The 27,406-nt window shown below is 56.4% G+C and overlaps 1 protein-coding gene and 1 long non-coding RNA gene across 5 annotated transcripts; one reads left to right on the top strand and one right to left on the bottom strand.

Moving 5' to 3' along the window:
- Nucleotides 1-163: 163 nt before the first annotated feature.
- Nucleotides 164-23,381, bottom strand: ZBTB7A (zinc finger and BTB domain containing 7A). Of its 3 annotated transcripts, XM_056335535.1 has the most exons (4): nucleotides 18,456-19,252; nucleotides 8,594-8,794; nucleotides 7,290-8,497; nucleotides 164-3,069 (listed from the first exon to the last, which is right to left on the bottom strand). In XM_056335535.1, the coding sequence occupies exons 3-4, from the start codon at nucleotides 8,480-8,482 to the stop codon at nucleotides 2,616-2,618; spliced, it is 1,647 nt and encodes a 548-aa protein (XP_056191510.1). In that variant the 5' UTR covers nucleotides 8,483-8,497; nucleotides 8,594-8,794; nucleotides 18,456-19,252; the 3' UTR covers nucleotides 164-2,615. The 3 variants fall into 3 exon arrangements, with proteins under 3 accessions (XP_056191510.1, XP_056191509.1, XP_056191511.1); XM_056335534.1 differs by lacking the exons at nucleotides 8,594-8,794; nucleotides 18,456-19,252 and adding an exon at nucleotides 23,234-23,381; XM_056335536.1 differs by lacking the exon at nucleotides 8,594-8,794.
- On the top strand, nucleotides 19,277-26,776 carry LOC130147815 (uncharacterized). Of its 2 annotated transcripts, none has more exons than XR_008821352.1 (3): nucleotides 19,277-21,777; nucleotides 25,490-25,577; nucleotides 25,764-26,776. It is a non-coding gene; the product is annotated as an uncharacterized LOC130147815 (long non-coding RNA). The 2 variants fall into 2 exon arrangements; XR_008821353.1 differs by lacking the exon at nucleotides 19,277-21,777 and adding an exon at nucleotides 22,929-22,963.
- The last annotated feature ends 630 nt before the right edge of the window (nucleotides 26,777-27,406 follow it).

Raw genomic sequence — 27,406 nt, 5'->3', positions numbered from 1 at the left:
CCATTTGCCCGGACCCCACCCCAAACCCTCCAAGGCTCCTTTGGGGCTGGGGGGGGGGGGGGGGGGGGGGGGGGCGGGAAGCAGCAGCGAGGAGCTGGGGGTGGGGGTGGAAAAACCAGGGAGAAAATTAACACAAACTAGAAAAGAGATACCACAACTCTGATTACAATAAAGAACCTCAAGTAAATGTCTATTTACAAATCCACGCTTAATTTTTTTTGTTGGTTTTTGTTTTTTTTGTTTTTTTGTTTTTTTTTAAATATGCCAGAATTAGCCAGTGCTACGCAAAGGTTCAGCCCGGCCGGGGTCTCGCTGGGGGGGGGTTGCTGCTGAGCCCTCCCCACCCCAGAGCCCCCGCTGCCGGCCTGGATCTGAGTCCCTCCGGCACCTTCCCAGGAGGATTCGATGCCCAAATCTGAATTTGCCGGCCCAGGGGGGAACCGGGAGGGATGCGAAGCCCATGGGGAGCATCACGGCCCCCCCCGGCTCCGGGGTGGGTGGGAGAGACGTCTGGACAGCACTGGCTAGAAAACATCAAAGAAATAAAATTTAAAAAAAAATTATAATAAAGGGTGTGGGGAAAAATGAACAATACACAAAACCAAAACAAAACCCCATGATTCCTGCCTAAAATTCAAGCTTCCATGGTTTTTTTTGTTTTTTAATTCGTGAAGTGCAATGACTTCGGAGGGTCTGGTGTCAGGGCATGTCACAGAACCTAATTAGCACGTTCCTCCCATCGGACACCTTGCGGCTTTTATTACTCCATGAAATATAACTTGGATTCTGCCTATGGTTTTGTTTTTCTTTTTAAATATATATATATATACACATTTTTCTTACAAAAATAAATTTAGGATTTTTTTTTTAATAATATTTTTTTTTTCCGTAGAAGTTGGTTTTCATTTGTAAACATGTTTTGCTTTTGCTTTTTAAATTAAGATAAAGTGATCTCAAAGTACCCGTTCCATTGCAAAGTGCTAAGACTTCTTTGTTTGTTTTTTTTTTATTTTTTTAGCATGGTTTTTTTTTTTATTTTTTATTGCTTTTTCTGCATTAAATAAACATCCATCTCTTCCCCACCCCCACCACTCAGCCCTCCCCCCCAGCACACACTCCCCTCTCACTCCCTCTCCAAAATACATTCGGCCAAACCTGCTCTTGCTTTGAAAGTAAAAACAAAACACCAAAAGGAAAAAAAAAAACAAAACAAAACCAAAAAAAAAAAAAAAGGAAGAGAATCTAAAAGTGCTTTCAAAATAAAAGGGCTTAAAATCTCTTTTTCATTTAAAAATGTGCATTCAGAAAACAGGTGACCAGCTGAAAGGTGCCTTTTCTTATCCTCTGCTAACCCCGAGGGTTATATACCCGCCTCTAGAGCCATATAGCATCTATATATATATATATATATATAATATAATTTGGGAATGGGGGCTGGGGGAGCCAGGGCCACTGCAGCTCGCCTCCCCCCCTGCCCAAAGGTCTCCTGCCCCTTTAAGGGAGACCTCAAATAACCTTTTTAGAAGGAATTTGCCATTTTTAGGCGCTTTCGGGGCGTGCGGGAACACTGCTGCGTTGACTCAGTGCCTAAAATATACGGGGGGGGAGGAGGGGAGGGGGGTGTTCCCCCCCCAGACCCAAATTCTGCCGGGGGGGGCGGGTGCTGGGAAGGGCCTGGTGGGATCTGCGCTGTGCCAGGTCCAGCTCAAGCCCCTTCCCGGCACCTGCCGCACCCGCCGGGATGGGGATGGATGCAGGGATGGGCACTGGGATGGATGCACTGGTGTGGTGGCAGGTGCTCCAGCCAAGCCAGCGTCCCCAGCCCCGGGTGTCCCCAGCCCCGGGTGTCCCAGCCCCGGGCGTCCCCTGCCCCGGGTGTCCCCAGCCCCACGTGTCGGCCACCCGCTGCTGACCGCAGCCCTGCAAAATCCTGCTCATCCACTCACACGATTAGGCAATTTTCGGCAATTTTGGGCCATTTTCTACACCGACCCACAGCTGTCGGCTCCCCTCTCTGGCAAATTCAGCTTCGCACCAGGGCTGGGTGGAAAGGACCCGCACCCCCTACCCCAAAAAAACGACCCACCTCTGTCCCGGGACGCAGCAACCACAACATCTCGCGCCACCGGAGCTTCAATTCCAAAAAGCGGAGGGGGGAAGGCTGCCCCGCTCCCCCGGCCCTCCGAGGCACCGTGTACCGCCCGCCCTGAAAGAGCCCTTCTGCTCCTACCACTTTTTTTTTTTTTCGATTTTTGCTTTTTTTTTCCTTAATAGATCTCTCTCTGAAATAAGTTTTTTTTTGTTTTTTGTTTTTTTTTTTAACGTGTGTTTGGACACAAAAATAAAGCTTTGGATTTACATGGAAGCTCTTTTCCATGCGACAGAGCCACTTTCCATCCCCACCCCGTGCTTCCTAGCGTCTGCCTTTCCAAGAAAAGGTCCTTGGCTACTGAGGGATCCTTGGGGAGCCCCTGCTTACGATGGGAAGATTGGAAACGTAATATATATATATTTTTTTTCTGTTTTTTTTTTAAAAAAAAGGAGAGAAACATCTTTAAAGAGAAAAATCGGAGGAAAAGTACTAACTAGATTTTGTGACACTCTGTTTTTTTGGTTTAGGAGAGTCCTTGCGTGTTACCCTCAGACGACCCTCCTGCTACATTCAATCCTGATGCTTCATTATTTGAATTATCCTCAAAGTGCTGCTGCTCCTCGCCGTCCCTCTGCAGGGTGTCCTCTGATTCTTGACTCTCCCCACCGACTTGAAAACTTCCATCTTCGGGGTTCCCCGTAGGGGTGGTAGGCAGATCCCCAGCATCTCTCACCCGGGGTTTACGGCCCCTCCTGGATGGAATACCGTTGCATCCATCTTTTTTAAGGTGCCTGTGCAAGTGGTCGGAGCGGACGAAAGTCTTGCGGCAGCTGTCGCACTGGTAGGGCCGCAGGCCGGTGTGGACGCGCATGTGGTTCTTCAAGTCGTAGTTGTGAGCGAAAGCGGCGCCGCATTGCTGGCACAAGTACGGCTTCTCCCCCGTGTGCTTCCTCATGTGAACCTTCAGCTTGTCCTGCCTGCGTGGAGAGAAAGGACAGGGGGGGCAGGTCAGCCTGGGGGTCTGCCCTGGGCCTGGAGCCCGCTACGGGGTCCAGCATCAGTACGGGGCTGAGCAGTGCCCGGCACCAGGCTGAACATCGGCTGGTACGGGGGCTGAGCATCGATATGGGGCTGAGCATCGGCTGGTAGGGGGCTGAGCATCGATATGGGGCTGAGCATTGGCTGGTACGGGGGCTGAGCATCAGTACGAGGCTGAGCATTGGCTGGTACGGGGCTGAGCATCAGTACGGGGCTGAGCATCGGCTGGTACGGGGCTGAGCATCAGTACGGGGCTGAGCATTGGCTGGTACGGGGCTGAGCATTGATATGGGGCTGAGCATCGATATGGGGCTGAGCATCGGCTGGTATGGGGCTGAGCATCGATACGGGGCTGAGCATCGGCTAGTATGGGGCTGAGCATCGATACGGGGCTGAGCATCGGCTGGTACAGGGCTGAGCATCGATATGGGGCTGAACATCGATATAGGACCAAGCATTGATATGGGGCTGAGCGTTGCCTGGTACGGGGCTGAGTGCTGCCTCGTATGGGAATGAACATCAATACAGGACTGAGCATCAATATGGGGCTGAGCATCACCTGATACAGGGCTGAGCATTGATACAGGGCTGAGCACCACCCAGTATAGGGCTGAGCAGTGCCTAGCACGGGGCTGAGTGTCACCTGGTACAGGGGCTGAGCATCACTGGGTACAGGGCTGAGAATCTGTACGGGGCTGAGCATCACCCAGTATGGGGCTGAGCAGTGCCCTGCACAGGGCTGAACATCAATATGGGGCTGAATGTCACCCAGTACAGGGCTGAGCATCCATATGGGGCTGAGCGTCGTCTGGTATGCGGCTGAGCATCGATACAGGGTTGAGCATCCATATAGGGCGTCACATGGTACAGGGCTGAGCATGGATATGTGGCTGAGCATCACCTGGTACAGGGTTGAGTATCAGTACAAGGGCTGAGCACTGCCCTGCACAGGGCTGCACGTTGCCTGGTATGGGGCTGAGCATCAATATGGGGCTCAGCATTGCCTGGTATGGGGCTGAGCATTGATATGGGGCTGAGTGTCACCCAGTACGGGGCTGTGTTGCCTGGTATGGGGCTGAGCATCGGTACGGGGCTGAACGCTGCCCAGTACAGGACCAAGCATCAGCACAGGGCTGAGCATCAGCTGGTACGGAGCCAAGCATTGGTACATGGCTGAGCATCAGCACAGGGCTGAGCACCAGTATGGGGCCCAGCACCGCCTGGCCTGGGGCTGGGTGGCCGTGGCAGGGCCCACACTGCCGAGCTCGCTGCAGCCAGGGGAGGGCAGCTGCAGCAGCCAGGCTGGGGGCCAACAAGGCCACGTGAGCACAGCATCTCGCTTCTTCCTGAAGGAGAAAAAAAATCAGGCCCAAAAGCACGTGGTGGCAGCGAGGAGCACCATCCCTGCCCGGCGGAGGGCGAGGGAACCACTCGCCTCTGCCCAAGTGGATCTGGCCCCATCCCTTGCTGCTCTCCCGCATGGAAGAGGCAGGTGCCAGCCCCGTGCCCCGCCCCCCCCCCCCACAGCCACCCCTGCCTGTGCCCCCCGGGGGGGGCGGGGGAAGCTCTGCAGCACGATGCCACAGAAACTCTGAACCTTGCGGGGAAGGATCAAAACACCGAGGCCCTTGTGTCCACCTCTGGTTTTAATGCAGATCCCACCGGAGCTGGGAAGGTGGGCCTTGCTTAAAGCAGCGTGGCATGCAGCAGCACATCAAAACAGCTTTTTTCAAATAAAATTTTATAATATATATAATTTTATAAGTATTTATAATTTTTATAGACTCACTCTGCCTTTCTTTCAGAAGATTAAGAATGCCATTGCCGCTCCTCCCCCGTGAATGCCGAGGAACCAGGAAGCACAAGCAAGCAAAAATCAGCACAAACCGCCGGGCTCTGGTCCCCACCTGGCGACGAGGGGGTGGCAGGGAAACACCCCACGCAAAACAGCCCTGGCTCCTCCTCCTGCCTTTACCCCAAAAGCTCCTTCAAGAGCAGGGACTGCTCCTTGCTCAGCAGGGTTCCCGCACCCAGGCTTCCCCAGCCCACCAGGATGCACGGCCTTGTTAACAGCACAGGGAAGAGATCTGTTTTCAAGCAATACGCTGTCAAGGGATGGGATGAGGATGGGGAAGGAGAGCATGGTGAAGGAATGCAAGATAATGGTAAAATCGAGGGGAAAAATCAGGATGATGGAGTGCTCAGTCAGGTTTGCACCCATTCTTGCATTGGGAGCCTCTGAGATAAGGCTTCAAGCACAGCCTGGGTGCTGGGGAGAGAAGCAGCAAAAAGCAACTCATTGACATCGCTGTTGGGAAGCCCCCAGAGCAGAGCTGGGCCAGCAGCTTGGGTTTATCACACTCTGCTGTACCCCACGGCAGGCTGTGCTGGGGGGGTGAGGCTCACGCACCCCCAGAGAGCCAGGTGAGAGCAGAAGGAGCTGGAAACCAGCCGGGACTTTGAGCAGCAGGCTCATGGAAGGTCTTCCACAACCACTGCGAACACCAGAGCCGAGCTCAGCAGCCGCTGTCGGGGCGAGACAGGCAATGGGGCACAGCGGGGCTGAGCACGGCTCCCCGTCCCCGTCTGGGCTTCCCCATGCCCAGACGGCAGCTGGGGGAAGAAGCAGGGGGTATCGCTTGGCTGGAAAATAGCGCAGCCTGGGTGTAGGATGAAAGGGCCTCGTTTATGGGGGTGGGAGGCAGCTTCCACCCCGTTCTCTGCAATGCCAGGCCCGCCCAGGAGCACGTCCCCATCCGAAACCCACAGGAGGAGGCCGAGATCGCCAAGCGACGAGGTGGCACTGCCCCACCGCCCTCCTCTCCCAAAAAGCCCCCCACCCTCCCTCTCCGCCACCCCCAAGGCCGATGGCTGCCAGGGACCCTGTAGCATTTCCACATCTTCCAGCTCCCGGGTGCGTGAGGACCTTGGACCGCTCAGGTGCGGCAAGCCGGATCCTGCACAGGGCTGTGTGCGCAGCACCCAGGCGCCCCGACACACGCGGGACAGATCCGGCACGGGGCAGGGGGAGGTGCCGCGTGGCAAGGCCCAGGCACAGGGCCTGGTGCTGGGGGAGCGGCGGAGGGCTGGCATCCTGCCCCCGCCATTATCTGCATTCCTCAGCTATCCAACGTGGGGCTGGGTGCGGCCACGGCCATGGCGCACCGAGGGGAGGGGGCCAGCAGCGCCGGGGGCAGGACACAGCCTCCTGCCCATGTCCCAGCACCAGAGGCTTCACCCCAGACTGCCCACAGCGGGGCACAGCCCCATAGACCCCCCTCAAGGACAAGGCTCTGGGGAAGGGCTGGCCCTGGCAGCAGAGCAGTGGGCACTGGTGAAACTGGGAATGTTTCAGCAGGCAGAGCAGGCAGTCTGGCTCCTCTGCCAGGCAGCCCACGCAGCCCCTCAGCAGGGCCAGGGGGGCACTGGGATGGGACCCCCGCCCCAGCTCAGCCATCACAGCCGCAGAGACCAGAGAGAGGAGGCGGCGCTGCAACGCGTGGACTCGAGTGAACCGGAGGAATCCAAACAATAACCCCTTTCTTCAGCGTTCCCGCAGCGGAGGGAAGGAGCGGAGGAACCCTGATTAGAAACAGGGCTGAGGCAAACGCCCCCGGGGAGCTGAACCAAGGCACTGGGGGGTGTTGTTCGGGGCAGCCATCGCTTAGCCCATCACGGTTACTGAGAGATGACACAAGCAGTGCAAGGTCCAACCTCTTCCCAACCCAACTGCCAGCCAGCAGCACTTCTGTCACCCCACAGAGCCATTTCTAAACGACTCTCGCCTCAACCCTAGGCGCTTTGGCCACGATGGAAAAACCAAGGGCTGCAGCTCCATTTCATCAACCACATCGTTTGGCCTCAGCAGAAGCCCGGGTCTGGCCAGGTTTCCAGCAGAGTTCAGCAACTGAGGACACCGGGACAGCACGGCACTGGCTATCAAGCACACTCCTTGAGACATCTCAAGGATCACACACCCAAATTGCTCATCTCTTTGGAACAAACTCTGGCCCTCCATATATCCAGCTCACCTGTTAAGATGGAAATTAGTTGAGCAGATAAAATGGCACAAGACCAGCCCTGCGCCAGCCCCCAGGGAAAGCCAAGAGCTGGTTTTGTGTGACAGTCCCCTCGCCCGCAGCGTCTGCCCACTCCTTACCTGGTGAATCGGACTTTGCAAATGTTGCACTCGTAGGGCTTCTCCCCGGTGTGGGTGCGGATGTGGCGCGGCAGCTTGCCAGCCCCCTGGATCACCTTCTCACAGATGGGGCACTTTTGGAATGCTTTTGCCCTGATCTTCTTCTCCACCTTCTGGGACCAGGACGGATACACATCGCCCTCATTCGAACTGCCGAAATATTTCAAGTAATAATCCATGACCCCATCATCATCCTTTCGGTCATCCTCCCCGAGCTGCTGTCTCCCCACAGAATTCATCATTTGCTGTAGCAGGGCACTAGCAGCCAAGCCATCCACCTCCCTCGCATCATCCTCCGTGTCCGCTCCAGCAGGAGCGAAGCTGGGGGAGTCGCCGGCTTCCTGCTGGTCCAGAGGCCCCCCCAGGGTCCCCTCCTCTTCTCCCGGTGTGGGCAGGCCACGGCTGCTGTAATGTCCATTCTGAGAAGGTGAAAATAGAGAGCCAGGAGCCACCGCCTCCTCCTCCTCTCTGTCCAGCCACATGGCTGGGTTGCTGTCAGGATCACAGTCATTCACCTTTGGTCTTTCGTTTAGAGGGGCTTGCGAGTAGAAGTCCATGCCATTGCAGTCCGGCTCCTCCTCCTCCTCTTGGCCTCGGAAGTTCAGTCTCTGAAGGTCTCTCAACTCTGGGTTGGTCCATGGAAAGCTGCCTTGGTGGCCATTGACAGGGTTGCTCTGGAAGAACTCCAGGTACTCTTTTGCTCTGAGATGGTTCCTTTGATCAATTTGATCTACTGTATCCATCTGGTCATTTTTGGCCAGAATCTTCCTGTCCAGGAGATCCGTGCAAACATCCCTTACTGCCGGGATCTCCAGCAGTGTGGCAGCATTGAGGATGTCATTGACGTTCGAAGTGCTGACAGTAAGGGTTGCGGTGTAAGCGAACTCCAGCAGAGCCGACAAGGCGTCTGCACTCACAAAGTCTATCTCATACACGTTTTGCTGGTCCACCACTAACCCTGAGGTGAAAAGCTTCTTGAAGTACTGGCTGCATGCTGCCAGGACGGAGCGGTGGGTGGGGAACTCCTGGCCTTCCACCAAGATGACCACGTCGCACAACAGCCCGTTGTTTCTCTGCTCATTCAGACTGCTGAGGATGTCACTGCTGTGATCGGGGAACGGGATCCCTATGGGGCCGTCCACGCCACCCGCCATCTTCAACGCAAAAGGCTACGAGAGAAGAAGGAAAGAGCAATGAGTCACAGGGGCCTTGGCTGCTCGGAGGCATCACAGCGCACAGGCAAGCTCCCAGCACAGAGCAGGTACCTGTCGACCGACGCCAGCACGCTCTGCAGCAAGCACTAGCTACCGGCTCACACATCCTCTGCACCCCTCCACATCACCGCCAGGCCCGCTGTCCTGCCTGGCATCTAAGACATGCCTCCATCAGCAGGCGAGGACGGACCCGTGCTTATCTTCACGCTGGGAAGGAGGAGAAATGCAGCCCAGGTGCTCTCAAGCTAGAGGCTGGAAGAACAGCTGAATTAGCACAAATCTGGGCCAGAGTAAGCAAGCCTTGGCAAGGACCAGAGTTAATACAGCCAGGCAGCATCTGGACCAAGCTGGCAGGCATGCCCGGCATTGGGCTACAGCGGCTTGAACCTCACCAGTGTACCCCAGTCCATCTCTGGGAGTATTTCCCATTCCCACCACTTCTACCGGAAAGGTCCCCTGCTCATTCAGCCTCGCTCTGCCCAGCCCAACTCCTGGTACAATCACATAATTGCTGGGGAAACTGTTCCCGTTGGTTGTCCCTGGGGTCCCAGGGTCTGCAGGTACCTCAGAAGCTGGCAGCCAGCATCCTTTGGAAAGGGCACCACCAGCAAGCCCAGCACTCGAGGGCACTGGTGTGCGGGAACAGAGCGACACCAACCACCCCACCCTGCTGCTAAGGGCGTTTTGCAGAGAGACGAGCTTCAACGCTAAAACTTAAGGCACCCACCGCACCGTGCCCAGGAACAGGAGCCTCTGCACTGGCCAGAGGGGAAAGGAGACCGGTCTCATGAAGCACTGGCAGCAGACCTGGCACCAGCCCCCTGCATCCCAAGGCTTTCAGCAGAAGCAGCAGTTCTTTCCAATACCGAGGGTTTGGTTGGGAAAAGATAAAGAAGTCAGTCACTCCTGACATGCTAGCGCAACACAAACGGAGCCACCTGACTGTAAATTCATCCCCTCTCTTTCCAGAGCTGAAAAAGCCAGGGTGCACCGAGCAGCTCCGTTTGGGAAGGATCCCCCTTTGCCGGGAGAAGGGCACTGGGGTCAAACCCAGGCAAGAGTGAAACCTGCCCAGCTTCACCATGCTGCCTGCCTTGAACGAGCCCCTCAACTTCTCCCAAGCCCAGTCTTCGGATCCCCAAAACCGAGAACAGTACTTCCCTGCTCTCCATCTCAAACAGTAAACCCACATACTGCTGGCAGCAGAGATGCTCTCTGCCTATAAATCAATAAATCGGCTGCCTCCACCCCAAGCATGGGGATCGTTAGGAGATAAGACATCCGCGCATATATAATTTGCTTCACAAAACACCTTGTCACAAGCACGGTATCAAAGTCCCCAGTTTACAGATAGAGAAACTGAGGCACAGCGGGAAGTGGCCTGCCCCACATGACGGAGCAGGGGGCTGGCTGAGTCAGGATCACATCCAGAACAGAAGTAATTATACAGGAAGCAACTCCCAGCACCACGTTACAGCATGGGGAGCTAGCAACCAGGTTGCAAAACAACGCTCACTTCCCGACACACACACCCACCCCCATTCTGCACTTGCTAGCAGATTTCTCAGTAGTTCTTATTTTTAAAAAGCTTCATTAATTCAAGGGGGGAAAAAAGGAATTTCTGCACTTTCTTTAATACAAAGAAAAGGCAGAAGGCAGTTCTGAGTCTGTGAAACAACAGCCTGAAACAAACCCCTCGATATTGAACAGTAACACCTGAAGCTCAGCATGCAAACGCGATGGGGGAGTCAGGGTGGGAGGGAAGAACCCAAGGGCTGGATGCACAAGGCAGCCGGCACAAATCCTGCCACGAAGGCCAAGCACCCAAGACAGGCGGCTTCCCGAGACACCTGGAACAGGGGCACCAACGCCAGAGCCGCCTCCTGGGCTCCCACAGGGGCAGATTTGAACTCAAAGCTCTTATTTCATGGGGCTTTCAGATAAGGGGTCCTTGCAGGAAAAGGCTGTTTGACGGCTGAGCGCTGCTTGGGGACCAAGACTCACTCCGAATTTAGGCACTGGCTTCAGACGTGACCTTGGCAAGGTCACCGCGTCTCTGCACCGGCAGGTGGTCCCAGGGACCCCTCCTGGCCTCCCGAGGGACTGGGCTACACCAGGGGAGGCCTCCACTGCCTCGGCATCGCTTGCCCCATTCCCACCATGGCAATCCCAGAGCTCCCTGAAACACCCCAACCTGAGCCGCTGAGGCACACCGCTCCCTGGAAAAGCGGATCTGATACCTCTGCCCACCCTGCAATGCCTCCTGGTCCTGAAAAGTGAGATTAGAGCACCCCTTCCACCCCTTTCCCCTCTAGGTTAGATGCTTTACAAAGCTTTTCCCCGCTGCTCTAAAGAGAATTTGAGCTGCATGAAGCATTTTGAAGCTTTGGGCAATAGTCTTCTGGACAGTCAAGCTTCATCACCCACACAACCGGGCTTTGTCGGCCACGGTGCCTGGCTCTGGGGACCGAGGGGGCCTGGGGGAGCAAGTAAGGCCATGCAGGCAAGGTCACCCCCCCGGCCAGGGGGCCGGGACAATCGGCCGGACAGTGTGGGAACGGCTGCAGGGTCATGAGACTGCCGAGGGCTGGCATGGAAAGTTGTACAACTTCGCAACTCATTCTCCTCGCACAACACGCCCTTTGTGTCCTTCATCTGCAGCGGCAGAGAACGTCGAGGGGCAAACAGGCTGCCCTGAGCCCCCCAGGCACAGCTTCGGCACCCGGACGCTCAGGCCGTGGCTAGAGACACAGCCCTTAAAATAAAAAACAATTTAAAAAAAAAAAAAAATCACAAATCACACCCTGCTCCCTTTTCAGGGGGCTGAACAGCCAGAGTATTGAAGCCTGGGGATTAGTTAACAAGAGACAGAGCCTTCCACCTTTACAGGTTCAAAAAAACCCACCCCACTGCCTGCCTGCAGTAGGTGCAGCAACAGGGCACGACGCCACAGCAGAGGGATTGGTGAAATCTGCTTGGAAAGGTTCCGACGACCAGGTGACAAGTGACAAAAGCCGTTGGCACAACGACCAGCTAGTCCCCTCCTTGGCAAGAATAAGGTCTGAATGGGCCACCAAGGGGGAGCTTCAACTACTGACCTAAATTTCCCAGGCAGCTCTTTTCTCTCCCTACACCCTCCGCCCGCCGAAAAGGCATTACACACTTGGTGTCCCAGACTGCGCGTCTCTGCAGGGCTGCAAAGATGCCACATTTCACCCCGAAGCGGCTGCGTTTTGAGAGATTGCTCTCACATGTAACTCGCTGCAGCCGAGGGCTCACGGTCAACTTAAAATACGGTCCATTCGAAAGGGGTGAGTTTACAACAATACCGGAGCTCTCAAATTTATTTACAAACCTGGCACAGCACGACCTGCATCCTTAACTACCCAGCTAACGTCGCTTTTATCGGTGCTGAGCCCCGCTCTGCATTTCCAAAATACCAACACAACTGAGCCTCGGCTCCCCAGGTCAGCCCGATTCCAGGCAGGAAAAAACATATTTTTTTTTGTGCTGAGCACCACGTGAGCAAGGGAAGCCCCCTCCACCTCCCCAGGACGATGCTTGCAGCAATCTCGGTCATTCCACATCTGACTGGTTTTGCACCGGAGCCAACTGCAGTTTGATGCTGCTCCTCAACACTAAAGGCTTATTTTCTTTTCTTAAGCTCAAGTTATCAACTTGCTCCTTTCAGACCTACTAGATGAACTAAAGAAGAGCAGAACAGAGCGTTAACCGAAACCCCTGACCTTGCACTTTACTCACCTCGAGTCCAGTGGGATGTCACCCAATCGCTTTCCTACAGGAGTTCTGGAATCTGACATTTACATTCAAATGAGACGACCACATTAAGATGTGATCACAACCAAAAGTGCTGACAAAACACTGCTTAATTACTAGTTTTCCGCATAACCTCAGTGGGATTTTCTTTTTTTTTTTCTTTTGCTTCTTTGCACTGCTTTAAAATTTAGCTGGGCGAACAGAGGAACCTGAGCAGCTTAGAAGGGCTATCAAATATGCAGGTATCAGGTGGAAGAGCTAAGCCACATCTGGTCAGCCAGTAACAGCGAATGTTTTCAATGTGCTCTTCATCCGGAAAAGATCCCAAATCGCTTTACAAAGGCAGGGCCCTCCTCTCCCGCGGAGGTGCCACCCACTCCAGCAGCACAGATGAGAAGCTTGAGCAACACCAGGCACCTGCTCGGGGCACAAAGGGAAAAATCACCGTCGCCTTTTCCAGCCAGCGCAGGGCAAAATGGCTTTAGGGCACCGCTACAACCCACAGCGCAAGGCTTCCCGGGAATAACTGCCTTTTGGGCTATGACATGTGGTTATTTGGCCTCCTGCAGCTCAAGGTGCCCAAGGAACGGAGCTCACAAGTTGCTATCCCCTATTTATCCCCTATTTCTTAGAGGAAATGCACATATGACAGTGTCAGGGCAGACTCTGCAGCAGCCCTGTGCTGTGTGCTAGAAAAGAATTATTAAAATAATGTTGCTATACAGAAAAAAAGAAAAAGTCAGTGGTTTACTGCCCAAGGCCCAAACATTATCCTAGCCCTCACTCACCACCGACTGGAGAAACGGGCATTTTTTCCCTATGAATAGCTCACCCCAATTATAGGTCACACAATGCAAGTCCTTGTCTCTTCCCTTTACATTTTGGGAGCAATCATCCCAGTTCCCCCCTTCCTTCTTCCAGCTGCATGGACGTATCTGCAAGCCTGGATCCCTTCAGATAAAACGCAGCTCTCTGGCCATTTGGAGCATGAGCCATCATCTCTGCTGACACCAAGCTCTGCAACAACCCAAGGACAAGCCCAAGCAGGTCTCCCTCTGCCCAGGATCCACCCTAAACTATGCAGAGGCCTCGGGAAACACACCTAGCACGCAGCAGCAGAAAGCCAAAAAGGTGGGAAGATGGTAGGCAGGAGGAAATGAGGGAGGGTGTTTTGCCTGCTTGGGAGAAGTCTCTATTTCAACCACTCTATGGTGCTATTAAAATTCAACTGCTCTCTAAAAGGAATGCGCTGTCGGCACTTTAGCGCCAAACTATCTGAATTATGTAGACCTGCAAAACAGATGCATGTTCTCGAGAGGAAGACCCTCCACATCCACAGAAGCAAACTGCACTGGATGAATAAATTAAGATAAACTAAAAGCGTGTTGACTTTTTTTAATAAATCTACATTTTTGATAATGCAATGGGAAGAAATCCTTTGTGTTTAGCAGGTAATTGAGCCATCAACAGCAAAAAGAGCAAATTCAAGCTTTCCTTTATCTTGACTGAATATCGCATCTGGGGTAAAAGACCAGAGGACACATACGGCATGACCAAGATCACGCAGCTATTGAAGTGAAGAGATCAGAGCAGAACGTGCATCCTGCAAATATCCGTGGCCTCTTTGTGGACAATATGGCTCTGTCTTCTGCGAACGGGCATGCCCTCCAGCCCCCTACACATCCCTGTCTGAAGGCACCGACTCTGGGAGCATCTTATTCCCCAGTGCCTCTGCCAGAGCTGTCAATGCAGAGTCTCTGTTACCGCAGCTCTAATTGCTGGATTTATGACATGAAGGCTCATCTAAAGAACGAGACTGACCACATCATGAGGATTCAGTTGGCTCCCAAGCAGGCACTGGGCTCCTGTTCACACAACCAGACCAAACCACCACTCCGCCGGTTCCTCAAAGCGGGGTGGTCGCTTTGTTCTGATCCTTCCAAAGACCAGAGGCTTTCCGAGCATCCTGCTCCAACATCTCAAATTTAATGTGAAGTGGAAAAACAACCAAGATGCTGCGACAGTATCTGACAAGGTAGCCTGAGCTCCTCAGTTACAGCAACCACCCTTCCTCTCAGTCCAACTCGATGAACTCGCCCCACTATCAGGTAAGCAAAACAGCTCGAGCTTTCCTTGCCACTGCCAGGTCTGACCTGCCAGGGAGGTTTGCCTCTCCCTACTGTCTAGAAATATATACCTGGGCAGCACAGGAAGCTCCAACATCAAGTCAACCCTTGTTCTAGGACTGTTTCATACCAAGCAGCTGCCCAAGGTAAAAGGAAATCTACCCAAAAACCTGCAGATACACCAACCACCGATCCTTCAGCCCGGACCAGCACCACATCCTTCATCTTAGAGGAGCCAAAGCACTTTACGAGCTGTGTATTGACAGGGAAGAACCATCTAATACACTACAGAAACAACAGTCTCTGGGGCAGGACACACAACAATTTAGCAGCACAGAAGTTCAGACAGGAAAGGAGAATCCCACATCCTGCTGCCATTGCCAAGGGAACTCTGGTAGGAAGAGTATCTGCTAATTGCTCCCACTGAAGTTTGGATGGAGTGCTGGAACTGAACGCCCCTCGGACTCTCAATGAGCATCATGGGAACTTTAACGACCACAAGTAATAAAGAACCTTGATTTTCCTTCCTATTAAAATAATAATGATCCCCTCCCACAGCAGAGCACCTCAGAGGTAGGAGTGGTGCCAAGCGTTGGCTTTGCCGTGGTACCCTCTGCTCCTCAGGCCGGCCAAAAGGGGCAGCTCTGCAGAGCTGGTGGAGCAAGGACAGCCCTTCCCCAGACACCAGCCAGCCATTTCCTCGCTCAGGAACGGCTGCATCCTGTGCTCATTCAGAGAAGCCTGCGTAGGTCTGATATATTTGGCAGAGAATCTAAATCGGGCTGGAAGAGCTGCATTGAAGAATTTGGATGAAGAAGCCCCAAGCCCACATTACACCAGCGTTTCAGCTCGGATATTGAAGCGGGCTATGAAGGAACGACCGACCACCAAGCCTCTCATCAAGGTGACACATCGCCTAGCAGCTCCTGGACAGGTTTTGGGGGTAATTCAGCAGTCTCCCTGCCGGCAAACCATGGCAGCTGACTGAAGGTATCCCCAAGAGACCAACTTAAAATTTACACCTCAACCCATTTATAACCTTTTCAGTATCCAAACCTGGCCCCCTCTCAGCCGTTACCACTGTGGCAGCAGTGGGAAGAAGCAAAGGAGAACTTCACCAAGACACCTCAGTGGTGAAACAGTGCCTGCTCGTGCCAAGCCAGAACCAGAGCAAGAGCAACTGGAACCGGGCTTCCAAATCCTGCTGGCAGCGACAGGTTGCAAAGCAAGCAGCAGAAGAGATGGTGCGATCATGACAGAGTGATCACAATGAAGCAGGGAGATAATGACTACCCAAGTGGAGCTGGTCTCTTAATGAGATGCTAGAGGTCTGTGATTCCTCATCATGCTAGAGGAAATCCTAAGGGACACTGCTATGGAGCACACCAGGAAGAAGAGGGCTTGTTGCTCTTCATTCTCCAGAACTGCTTGAGTTTAAGGGCTTTTCACGTGATGGCCCAGAAGAGAAGGGACATGCCAGATGCAGGGGTTTTTTTCTACTGGCATGGACAGTGAAAGGACAAGTGCTGCTGAGGAAAGGGATCACGACTACCACCTTTAACACCAAATCCACCAAGCGACTGACCCTTCAGAAATCCCATCCTTGCTTCTCTCCCTGCCTCCCTCATTCAGACTCTGTATGTCGATCCCAACTCCAACCTCTAAGCACAACCACAACACTGAGAGCGTTACTGTTGCTTACCAAGAGAATTAAACCAAACCAGCAAAGGGCAAGTCACCTGCTGCAGTGCACAGGGCTCACTGTGACATCTCCTGAAAGCTTGGGGGATGGGGGAAGCACTGTGCATCTCCCAGGACAAGGTCTATGGCTTTCATATAAACCTAATGCCTGATGGCATCTATCTCTAAAGATACTGGTAGCTCACTTCCACAGTTAAGAGGAGAGATGAGAGATGAGCAAACATCACGCTCTGTGATGCTGCAGATCCCTACCGATGTCAGTAAGCAGGAAGGGATTTCCTTCCAGAGCACAGCACAGCCTTGCACAGTGCACGGGGAAGTTCTGTTTCCGCTGCAGCATCAACTACCAGCAAAAACCAGAAGTCAACTTAGACCCCAACAGACGGCAGTGGTCTACTCCTGCCTGCCACGTCACACGGTGAAGCACCGTGGCTCAGCCTCCACCAGACTTGTTTCTGCACATCCGAAAGTGGCAGCCACAGCACGGTGTGGTGCAGGGCCTCCCCAACCTGCCACCCCTCCAAAAATGTCCTGCGCCACACCAACACGCGGCCCTTTTGACCACTGACAGCAACAACCGGGACATACTTCTCTTATGTTGCAAGGTTAGTTTGAACTGGTTACTCCACCCAGACCTCCTTGCCAATTTTCTCCTTTGTCATCAGAGACTGCATTTAATCCAGCAGGAATGCACCTTGGTTCAAGCCCGTGTAGTCACTGACCCAAGGCCCGCATGTGTCCCTTGACCTTCTGTGTGGGTGAGGGTTTACTTCTGTGCCACAAGCCCCCCCATCACCGGCACCATTGCTCTGCCTTCGAGTTTCTCAACGTGATGCTCCTGGGTTCATCACATGAGGTCCACACGCTGGGACCGTCACCGAGCAGCACCAACAGCCACCAGCTGGCAGGAATTTCTCCACACCGAGAAGAAACGAGCCACCATCCACCGAGGAGGCCAGGAGCCGCCCAGTGACCCTCAGACCCGGCTCAGACCCCCTTCACTCCAGCCAGGCTGCGTGCAAGTTACTCCCAGGGCTCCCTCCTTTCCTCAGCTGAACCACTGCAGCCTACGCACGCAGCCCTCAGCCTGCTGAGGCAGCCAAGCACGGTTTACAGGGCCAGGAAGGCCGGCCACCCTTGCGTTAATGGAAGCTGCTTGTTTTGCTGCTGAAACAAACTCTTCAAAAGCCAAGCCCAAGTGTGCCCACATGCCTGTTGCCACAGCCCTCCGACGGGTTTGCTCCCACATAGCTCCGCTGTTGCCATACAGAAAAGAGCAGCTCCCTGCAAAACCACAGTGGGGTTTTCGGGAGATCTTGCAGAATACCAAGCCGGTGCTATTCAGCCCCTAGTTCTCCTAAACGCTTTAGAAAGCCTCAGAAGTTACACGCAAAGAGGGGAGGGAAAATAAAAACACAGAAACACAAAACATGAAACTGCGTGTGTTTCAACCCTGGCTGAAGGACCAGCCCTTGCCTAGGAGCTCTGTGTGTACAGAAGGGGAAGGTTTCTTTTTCAACTCAAAAGCCCCCTAAACCTGGAAGCATCGAGATCCACACCAGAAATAAGCCGCCAACATTTCAAAAAAGCAACATTGGGCCCCTTCACCAAAGGGAGCGACTGAAGACACGAAGCGGCCACCGGCATTAACCTGCTGCTCAGCAAAGCACGAGGGCTGAGCAGAGGCTGCAGGGCCAGCAGCACATCCCATCCGCCCAAAGCTGGATGAAAACCAGAGCTTCTGCGGGTCGTATTTTTACACCCTCCTCCCCTTCAGAGACCAGGCATGACTGCAGACCAGCAAGAGGCCAAATCCTGCACTCCCCACTCCAGCCAAAATCTCCCCAAGTTACCATCAGCGTTTTGCCCCAAGAAAAGCTGACAGCACCTGCCCCCTTCGCACCACGCTCCCCCTCCTCCCCTGTCACAGCTTCCCTCCATCTCCTTAACCAAGGGAACCATAAGAACTGCTCAAAATCCCAAATCCTGCAGCCCCCTCCCCCAGCACCCATCCATTTCATGACCCGCTCCCTGCATGCCCAGCTCTCCCCTGAGCCCCAAAACCAACTGGTCCCTCTCCCACCCCGTAGTTCCCCTTTGCAGCCTCTGCGTCCTCCCCCTCCAAAGCTGACATTTCCTGCCCTGTTCCCCCTGCCTTCAGCATTCTGTCCGACATCCAGCATTAATCCAATTGCCTCAAATGGCACCTCAAAGACCGGTCGCCTTTTCCACACCGGGAAGGTGGGGGAGGCGGAAAGGAAAAATAAGTAAAGAATAAGATCAGAGTTTACTGACAAAGCAGAGCGTACCGGGCAGGGCAGTCCCTTATGTAATTCCTAGTTTGTGGATAAACAGACAGCTTGTCTTGCCATTCTTGACTCCATGCGACGTGAAAAAGCGAATCCTGAGAGCAAGCATGCCATGCGCTTCATCCCTGGCAACGCTGTCCTGCCACGAAGGTCTTTTCCTTCCCTCCTCGGCGCACAACTGGGCAGCGCAGGGATGAAGGGAGGGAACGCTGAACCAGTACCGCATGTACTCTGCCTGTCGGGGCAAGAGGCTCCAAGTAACTGGAGAGCAGCAACCTGTAGCTACAAGCCTACCTGTGATGTTTGCCCAGCTCTGTGTAGGGTAGGTACTCAAGCAAACAAAAAAAAAAAAAAAAAAAAATCTACTTACTGGTTTCCAGTTTGCCGGTGGGAAATAAGTAGGTGCACGAACCAGGAAGGAAATAGGGAGCACAACTGCAGCCTAACAGTGGGCAAGAGTGAGTTAAAATGCTGCGCTGGGGAGCTCAGGAGCATCCTCTGCTGTGAAAAAAAGCAGGGCAGCAGCAGGGAGAGGATCTCATGCAGCTTCACTCGGGCATTACAGAACTGCAGGGGTGGAAAGCAGGAGGAAAATGGTCCTGAAGGTGCTAACCCTTCGCAGGCAAAGAAACCACCCAGCGACCACCAGCGCTGCGTGTTCTGCCCAGGCCTCTGCACCCCGGCAGGGCACCCGGATCTGTGCGCAGCTTCGAAGCGATCGGTGAAAAGTATTTGAGCCAGCCAGGCTGTCGTCAGGGAGATCACGCTCCTGACAGGCTGGCAGTACACATTTTTTTAAGGGGTCGGCAAAGCAACGGCGTCGTCGGAAAGCCAGGGGATCTGAAAGCCAGGGGATCTGTGGCTCATCTCACCAACGTGGCCTTGGCTCCCACCTGCAGCCACAGGGCAGCTCGCACCAGTTTCCAGTTTCTCACACCTTGTCACATTAAGAGAGGACGCCGATCCCTATAGTTCCCTTCCACCTGCAGCCTGGGGCTGCTGCCCGAGATCTCGCAGGAAGATTTACAAGTCCCTCAGGCAGCTGGGTATCCAGGGGGAAGGAGCCCCACCACGATTCGAGGCACAGAACAATATTTGCTCCATTTGCACCGTGGAAGTCACATCCATGCTCTGCTACGGGAGCCAGCAATGACACCAGGGAGGCAGGGAAACTGAAACTATGCACAGAGGGAAGACGATACGGCCAGGGAGCTGGGCAAGAAACAATTGTCCCTAGATACTCGCTGAGGATCCCGACACTTGTCTGACCTCATTTACTCCTGCTCTGACGTCCTACCAGAGCTCCTCCGTCCTACCAGAGCTCCTCCGGGATCGGCGGGATGCTCCAGGCACAGGTATTGGGGCAGACACATGGCTAAGCGGCTCATGCCGATCAGGAGGCACCGAACACAAAACACGCACCAGTTTGGATCAAAGGGTCATAGGATTAGGTACAAATGCTTCTCTTCACCCTAGAGACTGACTGTCTTTCTCCCTTTCTCCGAGTTTTGCTCGTCAAATGGCTTTTAATTACAGATTAAAACTGGTCTCTTCAAATTTGAGATTAAGGCTGGTGGAGAGCATAGTTAAGAGCAACTGTTTATTGCTTTGACTATGCAAGATAACAAGTAGGATTCTAATTGTTTGGCACAGAAGTCTTCTCTTTCAATAAACACAGCATCCTGAGACTGGGAAAAAACCCTCAAGTGCCAGTTTTAATCAAGATTAAACCATAGTTCTCAAGCATTTAGGCTCTGTCTCAAATGCAGACCAGGAATCTCACAGGCCCTCCCCCCTTCCCCCAATTTTTTAGGTTGGACACCTGCGGCAGACTCAATTCTGCGGAGCTAAAACCCAGTGCTCAGGCAGCACTTTATCCATCAAACGAGGTCCTGAGCTGGACAAGCAGTGCAACCAATCCATCACAGCTCCTTGATAGAAGCATAAATTTCTTCCCAGATTTGTGTCCTGTGCTGACATCCAGATTCTCAAGCCAGGAAAGCAACTGTAACTTTCAATTCTGCTTTAAAAGTCACAAAGCACAGAGTGAACCCCACCACATTCACCGTGCCAAATTAATTTCACCCAGCCACGGCTGGCCCAGCACCTCTACAAAGCAGAGCTCTTCAGTAAGCCCATGATACAGCTGAAGATCATCAGATCCCGCTACCACAATGCGACAAGATGCATATATGAGCAAAAAATAAATTAAAAAAAAGTCATAAGAAGAGTTGCAGATCAGCAGAAAATGAAGAACTACTTTCATTCACCACCAAATTTATTAAGAGCTCATGCCTTGCAAAACCCTCCCCTGAGTTACTAACGCAATTAAGGCTTGGTGGAAAAATCCCACCATCTCACCCGTGTTTGGGTTGCGCCTCTTCACTCCCTCTTTCACCAGAACAAGCCTAAACAGGGGCCAGAATGAATATTAAACAAGAACGGCTCCTGTCTAATAAACTGCTCTGTTTCTCTGTCTCTCTCTCTCTTTTAAAAAGTGGTTTAAATACAACATCTCCAGCAAGCCATGAGAATTAAGCCAGCCCGTCTCTTCCTGATCAGCCTCCAGAAGTGCCCACATACTGCAATTTCCAACCAGGACCAGCAGAAACATTCAGAAATAAAACATTTCCTTAAAAAAAAAAAAAAACCAACACAAAAACCCAAACCAAAACACAACACTTTTTAAAATGACAGGATGACCTTTTAGCTCCGCTGCACACAACTTTAAACCTCATTAGGTTGTAAATTCTTCCAGGCAGAGACCTTCTCTACCCATGTCTATAAAGTACTTATATAATAAGTTATGGTTTCAATAGCCAAGGCAATTAACAGCACAGGGAAGAGAGCTAATCCTGAACTCAGACCAGCAGCAAACTCTTACCAAGAGAAACTTTTGCTGGCCAGCCTCCTGCTGCCCTGTGAGTAAGAGGGTCTCCAGGAGCTGAGACCTCGGCAGAGCCAGCCGAGGCATAGCAGTTGCATGGGCTGTGGGTGCACAACAGGAACTGTTGCTTTCAACATAGGATCGTCAGGATTTAAAAGTTCTGCTAAGAGGAAGCCCCAAGTGCTGGGAGCTGTGCTCCACGCACGGGTCTGAGGGCTTTTCCCTGCACTCCTGAAACACTGCGAGCAGCAAAGCCCTTTCCCCAGGGAGCACCCGGCTCTGAGAGCAGGGCCACCGCAGCGACCTGCCCTGCCCGTGACTTTGTCTGCTGCCATCAGGCTGAGAGACGCCGCGCTGCTGGGGAAGCCGGCAGTAACCTTCAGCTCTGTCCCGGGGGGAGCTCAGCACAGGAGCCTCGGGTACCTGGAGCTCAAGGTCGGTTCCCGACCCACCACCGCGAACTCGAGAGGCAGGAGATGGGGGCGGTGAAGCGAGGGGAGCGTCACAGCGGCCAGGCGGAGGCCTGCCCTGCGCCGGGAACAGGGATGCTGCCCCTCACGCCAGCTCCTGCCGGCCCCCGCTGCGGCGCAGCTCCGGGGGGGGGCTGATGGCGCAGGGCCCTCCCGGGCTGCCCCCCCGCAGGGCCCAGCACCCAGGCGGGCGGGGGGGATTATCGCTGCGAACGGCCGCCGACCTCCCTCTCCCCGCTCAGCGCACGGGGGTGGCTGCGGAGCCGGCCGGGGGGAGATAAGGAAGGGGCGGGCAAAAAAAAACCAAACCACCCACCCCCCGCAAAAAACCAAACAACCCCGCAGAAGGAAGGCAGGGCCCGCCAGCAGCCGGGCCGCCCCCCCCCCCGGCCCGCCGCCCCGCCGTGACGACCTTGGGGTGCTCGGGGACGGGGGGGCTCGGCGGGGAAGGGAAGGAGGGAGAGGCCGGGCCGGGCCCGGCGCCCCCGCACGGGTCAGCCCAGCCGCGGCCCGGCTGGCAGGACGCTACGCCCCGGGGGACCCCACCCAGAGCCGGGCCGCCCCCCTGCGCCGAGCCGGGCCGCCCCCCCCCCCCCCGCCGCGGCCCGCTGGCGGCGGGGCCCACAGGGAGCCTTGGCCGGGCGCCACGACCCCACCCCTTCCCCCGGGCGGGCCGCCGCCAATGGAGGCCGGGCGGGGGGAGGCGGCGGGGGGCGCGCAGGCCAGGCCCCAGCCCCGCGGCCGCCGCCTGCGCTCCCCTCAGGCCAGGGCCAGGGCGGACCGGGGCGGGGGGCGCCGGGCGGCAGCGCAGGCCCCACGGCGCCTGTCCTCGGCCACCCCGCACCCCGCGCGCCGCCCGCCATTGGGCCGGACGGCGACGGGCGGGTACGCGGGGCGGAGGGCGCGCCCCTGATTGGCCCCGCCCGCTGCCTATCAACACGCCTCCCACACGCCGCGGCCGCGGGGCCTGCTGGGAAACAGAGTCCGCGTTCCTCCTCGCACCTGCGGGGCGGCACGGCCGCCGGACTACAACTCCCAGGAGCCGCCGCGCCACGCCGCACCCCCCCCACCCCCCCCCCCATGGCCCCGCAGGGCCCTTCCCTCCCCCCCCCCCTCCGCGACCCCCCCAGCCCGGCCCGGCCAAGTACAACGTATGCAGGCGGGGGGGGGAAGGGGGGGGGGGGGGGGGCGGCGAAGGGGGGGGGGGGGGGGGGCAGCGGCCCCGGCCCGGCCCAACCCCCACCCCCGGCCAGCAGAGCCCCCCGCCCCCCGCCTCACCGCCACCCTCAGCCCTAGCGCTGCCCCCAAGGGGGGGGCGGGGGGTTCGGGCTTCTATCCCCTCCCCCCCCCCCCCCCCAGGCCTGACCCCCACCCGCCGCCCCCCGAACACACAACACCCCACCCCACCCCCCCCCTCGTACCGGGCGGGGGCCGAGCGGGCCGAGCGAGCGGAGCGGGCCGCGCCGTGCCGAGCCGAGCCGGGCCGGGCCGAGCCGTGCGGGCGGAGCAGGCTCTGGCCGCCCCGCGGGAGCTGCTCGCCGAGGCCCGTATGCGGCTCCTTCCTGCTCCGGCCGGGGCCGCCCCGCTCTTAAAGGGGCCGCGCGCCGCCCCCCCGCCGCCCCCCCGCGCCCGCCGCCTCGGGGCGCAGCCTCCCAGCCGGGGGGGGGCGCCCCCCGCCGCGCGCCGCTCGGCGCGGGGGGAAGCGCGGAAGGGAGAGACAAGGGGGGGGGGGGGGAGGGGCTTTGAAGGGACCCCAGACCCTCCTGCACGCGCACAAATACACCCCCGCCCCGTGGGGTGTGGGGCACTCCCCGCGTGTCACCCCACCGGGCGCCTCTCCGCGCCACCAGACCCACCCGTGTCAATCCGGGGGCGTCTCCCAGAGCCCACCCGTGTCACCCACACACACACACCCCCGCCGTGTGACCCCAGGGGGCACCTCCCCGCACCCTCAAACCCACCGTGTCACCCCCCCAGGGCACCTCCCTGCTCCCTCCCATGTCACCCCTACCCACCACCTCCCCACACCCCCCAAACCCACCTGTGTCACTCCCCAGGGCACCTCCTCATGCCCCCCCCCCCCCTCCCCCCATCACCCGCTCCATGTCACCTCCCCAGACCCCCAAACCCACCCCGTCACCCCCCAGGACACATCCCCACACCCCCAGACCACTCTGTGTCACCCCAGATGGCACCTCTGAACACCCCCAGACACACGTGTCACCCTCCCCACCATGTGCCACCCTACCAGGTCCCTCCCCACACCCCTGAACCCCCCCACAAATCACCCCCCAAGGTGTCACCCCACAGGTCACCTTCCTTGGACCCCAAACCCACCCATGTCCCTGTCCTGACCCATCCCCCAGCCTAACCACATCACCCTGCAGGGCACCTCCCTGTGCCCCCAGCCTGTCACCCCCCGCCTTGTGTCCCCCCCATGTCCCTCAGGACACCCCCTCCTACGCAGGGAAGGGGACACAAAGAGAAGCTCAGCCCAAGGTCAGTGGTGGGCCTGGTGCCAGCCCTGCAGGGACAGAGGACAAACCCACCGAGGCCACCACCCCCAGGCCTGCCCCACGTGGAGGGGCGGCCCCCACCCATGGGCAGAGTGATACCCCACCATTACGCTCCAGAGTGAACAGCTCCTCCAGGGCCGCTTTCCTGCAGGGTGCCAGGTTCAGCCACAAGAAACCGTGGCTGCCAGGCGGCACCCAGCCCCGGCAAGTTTTTAGGGAAGATTTTGATTTAATAGTAATTTTTTAAAATTAATTAAAAGGAAGAGAAAGAGAAAAAGAAACAGCTTTGATCAACAGCCCGCCCCCCCCCCCCCCCCCCGGGGCTCCCAGGGGCCTCTGTCCCCGGGATTTCCCCATTTCTCCCCTTTTTCCCTTAAATAGCCCCACTCAGCTCCCCCAGGGGCACGGAGGGCTTCACCCACAGCACTGACCCTGCACCCCCCCACACCCACCTCCCCCCAGCCCCTAAGGGGTGGGGGGGGGCCTGCAGCGTTGGTTTTGGTGGGGTTTTTTTGGGGGGGGGGGGGGTGTCGGTATCATTAACCCCCTTCTGCAGGTGGGGATACTGAGGCAGGGCGAGGAAACAGGGCTATAAATGAGGGGTGGGGGTGGTGGTGAGGCGACCCTGGCCCCCACCACCACACTGGGGTGGGGGGAAGGCCGGGGGGGTGGGGTGGTGGAGGGGGCTGCGGTGGCCCCCCCCCCCCCGCAGCTGCACCTCAGGGCCCGGCCCTGCCACGCGCCGGCAGCCACACGCTCGCCGGCTGCTTTCGCTTTCCCCCCTGCCCCGGCCGGGGGCACGCCCAGAGCCCCCCCGCCTCAAAGATGAAGCCCCAGCACGGCCCCCCAGCCCCCCAGAAGCCCTCCACACACAGGGGCCACCCCAAAAGTGCCTGCAGCACAGATACTGAGAGCACCCACGTATGTCTTTGGGGGAGGGAGGACCCCACCCACCCCCACCCCGTCCCACAAAACCAGGGAGGTTCCTCCAGCCCTGGCTGGACCCCCACCCTCTGCCCCCCAAAACCCCACTGTGCCCCAGGGGCCATGCTCACACCCAGCCTGGGGACCCCACGGGACCCCCACCACAACACCCAGCCGACACCACCAAAACACGCTGCGGCTCCCATGGGTGCAGCGAGTTTATCTCGGTCTCTGCAGGAGGGTCCAGCCCCCCCAGGGGTCCTGAAAGCACCAGGAAAAGAAAAACCGGGGACGTCCCCAAAATGCTGCTGCAGAAGCTTCCATGGTGGGTGCACAGCGACCACCCCCCTGAGCCCTGCCATTGCTAACAGTGCAAGAAATCTGTAAAATAAAGTTATTTTTCAGTTCTGGGCCCATTATTGATTTTGGCAGAGCTGCCCCGGGCTGGCCTCTCCCTTCTGTTCACCCGAAATAGTTCAGAATCATAAATATTTTACCCCAAATCTTTCAGAGTCCATCCCAGCTCCCCTGGGGCAGGATTTAGGACATCACACCATCCTTGGACCCCGCATCTGTACCGGCCGGGGCTGCCTCGTGCCGGGATAATTCCGTTATCTCCTGCTTCCACTGGAGGCAGCCGCTGGGCAGCGCGGCGAGAGCCACCGGCGCATCCCTGTCCCCAAGCACGGTCAGTGACATCGCTCCCATCCACGGAGGACACACCGAGGTTCCGGCCCTACAGGGGTTAAAGCTACTCGCAGCATAACCAAGAAGAGAAAAGGCCTGTAAATGTAAAGTGCCATTTATTTTTTTTTTTCCCATGATGAAAATATTGAGTTTTAAAAAAAATAATAATTGCACCAACAAAACGCTTGATGCGCTTTCTCCTCCTCCTTCAAAACCCAGCACCAAACCAACTGAAAAATACCCAAAAGCTTTACAAACTGTGCCCTTCCCCTCCTCCCACTTAAATTAAGAGACAAAACCCGTAATGAGGAGCATCCCCACAGCACCAGGGTGCCTTGTCCAGGCAGGAGCTGGGCCAGCAAGCACGGACACCCCCCTGAAATCTGGGGTCTCGCTCCCCGGGGTTCACCCTGAGCAAGGCAGCACCTTTGTCCTTTGCCAGGGAAAGAAAAGGGTACAAGGGGTTTGGTTTGGGGTTACCAAGTCACAGCGCTTGCTTTTGGGGGGCTGTCATGGTGGAACCCAAGCACAGGCAGAGGGGATGCCAGCCACCACCCCAACGGGGAAAAAAAAAAAAAAAAACCAAAAAAAAAAACCCACCCCAAAAAAAACCCCAGCCTGAAAAGAAGGAGAAAAAAAAGCACACAAAAGAAATCCCACCAATTTTCCAAAAAATCATCTCCTGGTGGGTGGCTTGGGGATCGCAGAGCCCTGCGTGGGGGGAGCAGGGGAGCAAGTCACCCGAAAATATATACGTGTGGTGGCAGATGAGGCAACAGCGGGGAGCTGCTATCCCTGCAGCGCAGCCAGTGCCGGTGGGCACAGAGCCGGGCATGCCACAGGGCCACCACCGGCCCTTCATGGGCAGGAGGGGACGCGATGGGCACGGAGGGACCAGCAGCCACAGGCGGGCCGAGGTGGCCTTTGGAAAAACCTGCAGCCTTGGGACGTGGGTCTTGCTGGGTGGGCTCACTGCCCCCCCTGCAAGGCCCAGCCTGAGCAGTCTGCACCTTCTGGCTGAGGGGAGTGGGGGGCTCCGGAGGGTCCGACGGGGAGCCCTGCAGCTCTGCTGTGGTGCCTGTTCCATGAGTGACCCCGGCTGAGCGGCAGCTGGAAGGGGAAAACCTGCAGCCTGGAGGGGTTTCACCCCTCTCTGCCCACCCCCCGCTCCCACGGGATGGCGGGGTCGGGAGAGGGACCCCACTCCTGGGCTAGCCCAGCTCTCCCCTGGCCACGGTGGACAACCGGGCTCTGCCTCCCGCCTCTCCGCACTGGAAGGCGCCAGGGAAGGAAAGCCGGTGCTCCCCTCACCTCAGCACCCAAAGGTGGGAGCCAGGGCTTTGCCATGGGGCCAGGGGAGCCGCTCATGGCCCCATCCCACAGCCCCCACCCCATCCCCTCCCGCTGCGAGCCCATGGCTCAGCCTGTGCCCAACGGGTCAAGAGCCTTCGCTAAACATCCAGCGCG

The sequence above is a fragment of the Falco biarmicus genome, chromosome 4 (genome assembly GCF_023638135.1).
Source record: "Falco biarmicus isolate bFalBia1 chromosome 4, bFalBia1.pri, whole genome shotgun sequence".
Lineage (NCBI taxonomy): Eukaryota > Metazoa > Chordata > Aves > Falconiformes > Falconidae > Falco > Falco biarmicus.
The sequence above is the reverse complement of the archived record's forward strand: the minus strand, read 5'-3'. Positions and strand labels throughout refer to the sequence as shown.

Excerpts from the sequence above, each read along its gene's own strand:
- ZBTB7A (XM_056335534.1), bottom strand. The coding sequence starts at position 8,482 with ATGGCGGGTGGCGTGGACGGCCCCATAGGGATCCCGTTCCCCGATCAC. Across the intron at positions 3,070-7,289 it reads TGCAAAGTCCGATTCACCAG|GCAGGACAAGCTGAAGGTTC; the intron begins GTAAGGAGTGGG and ends CTCTCCACGCAG.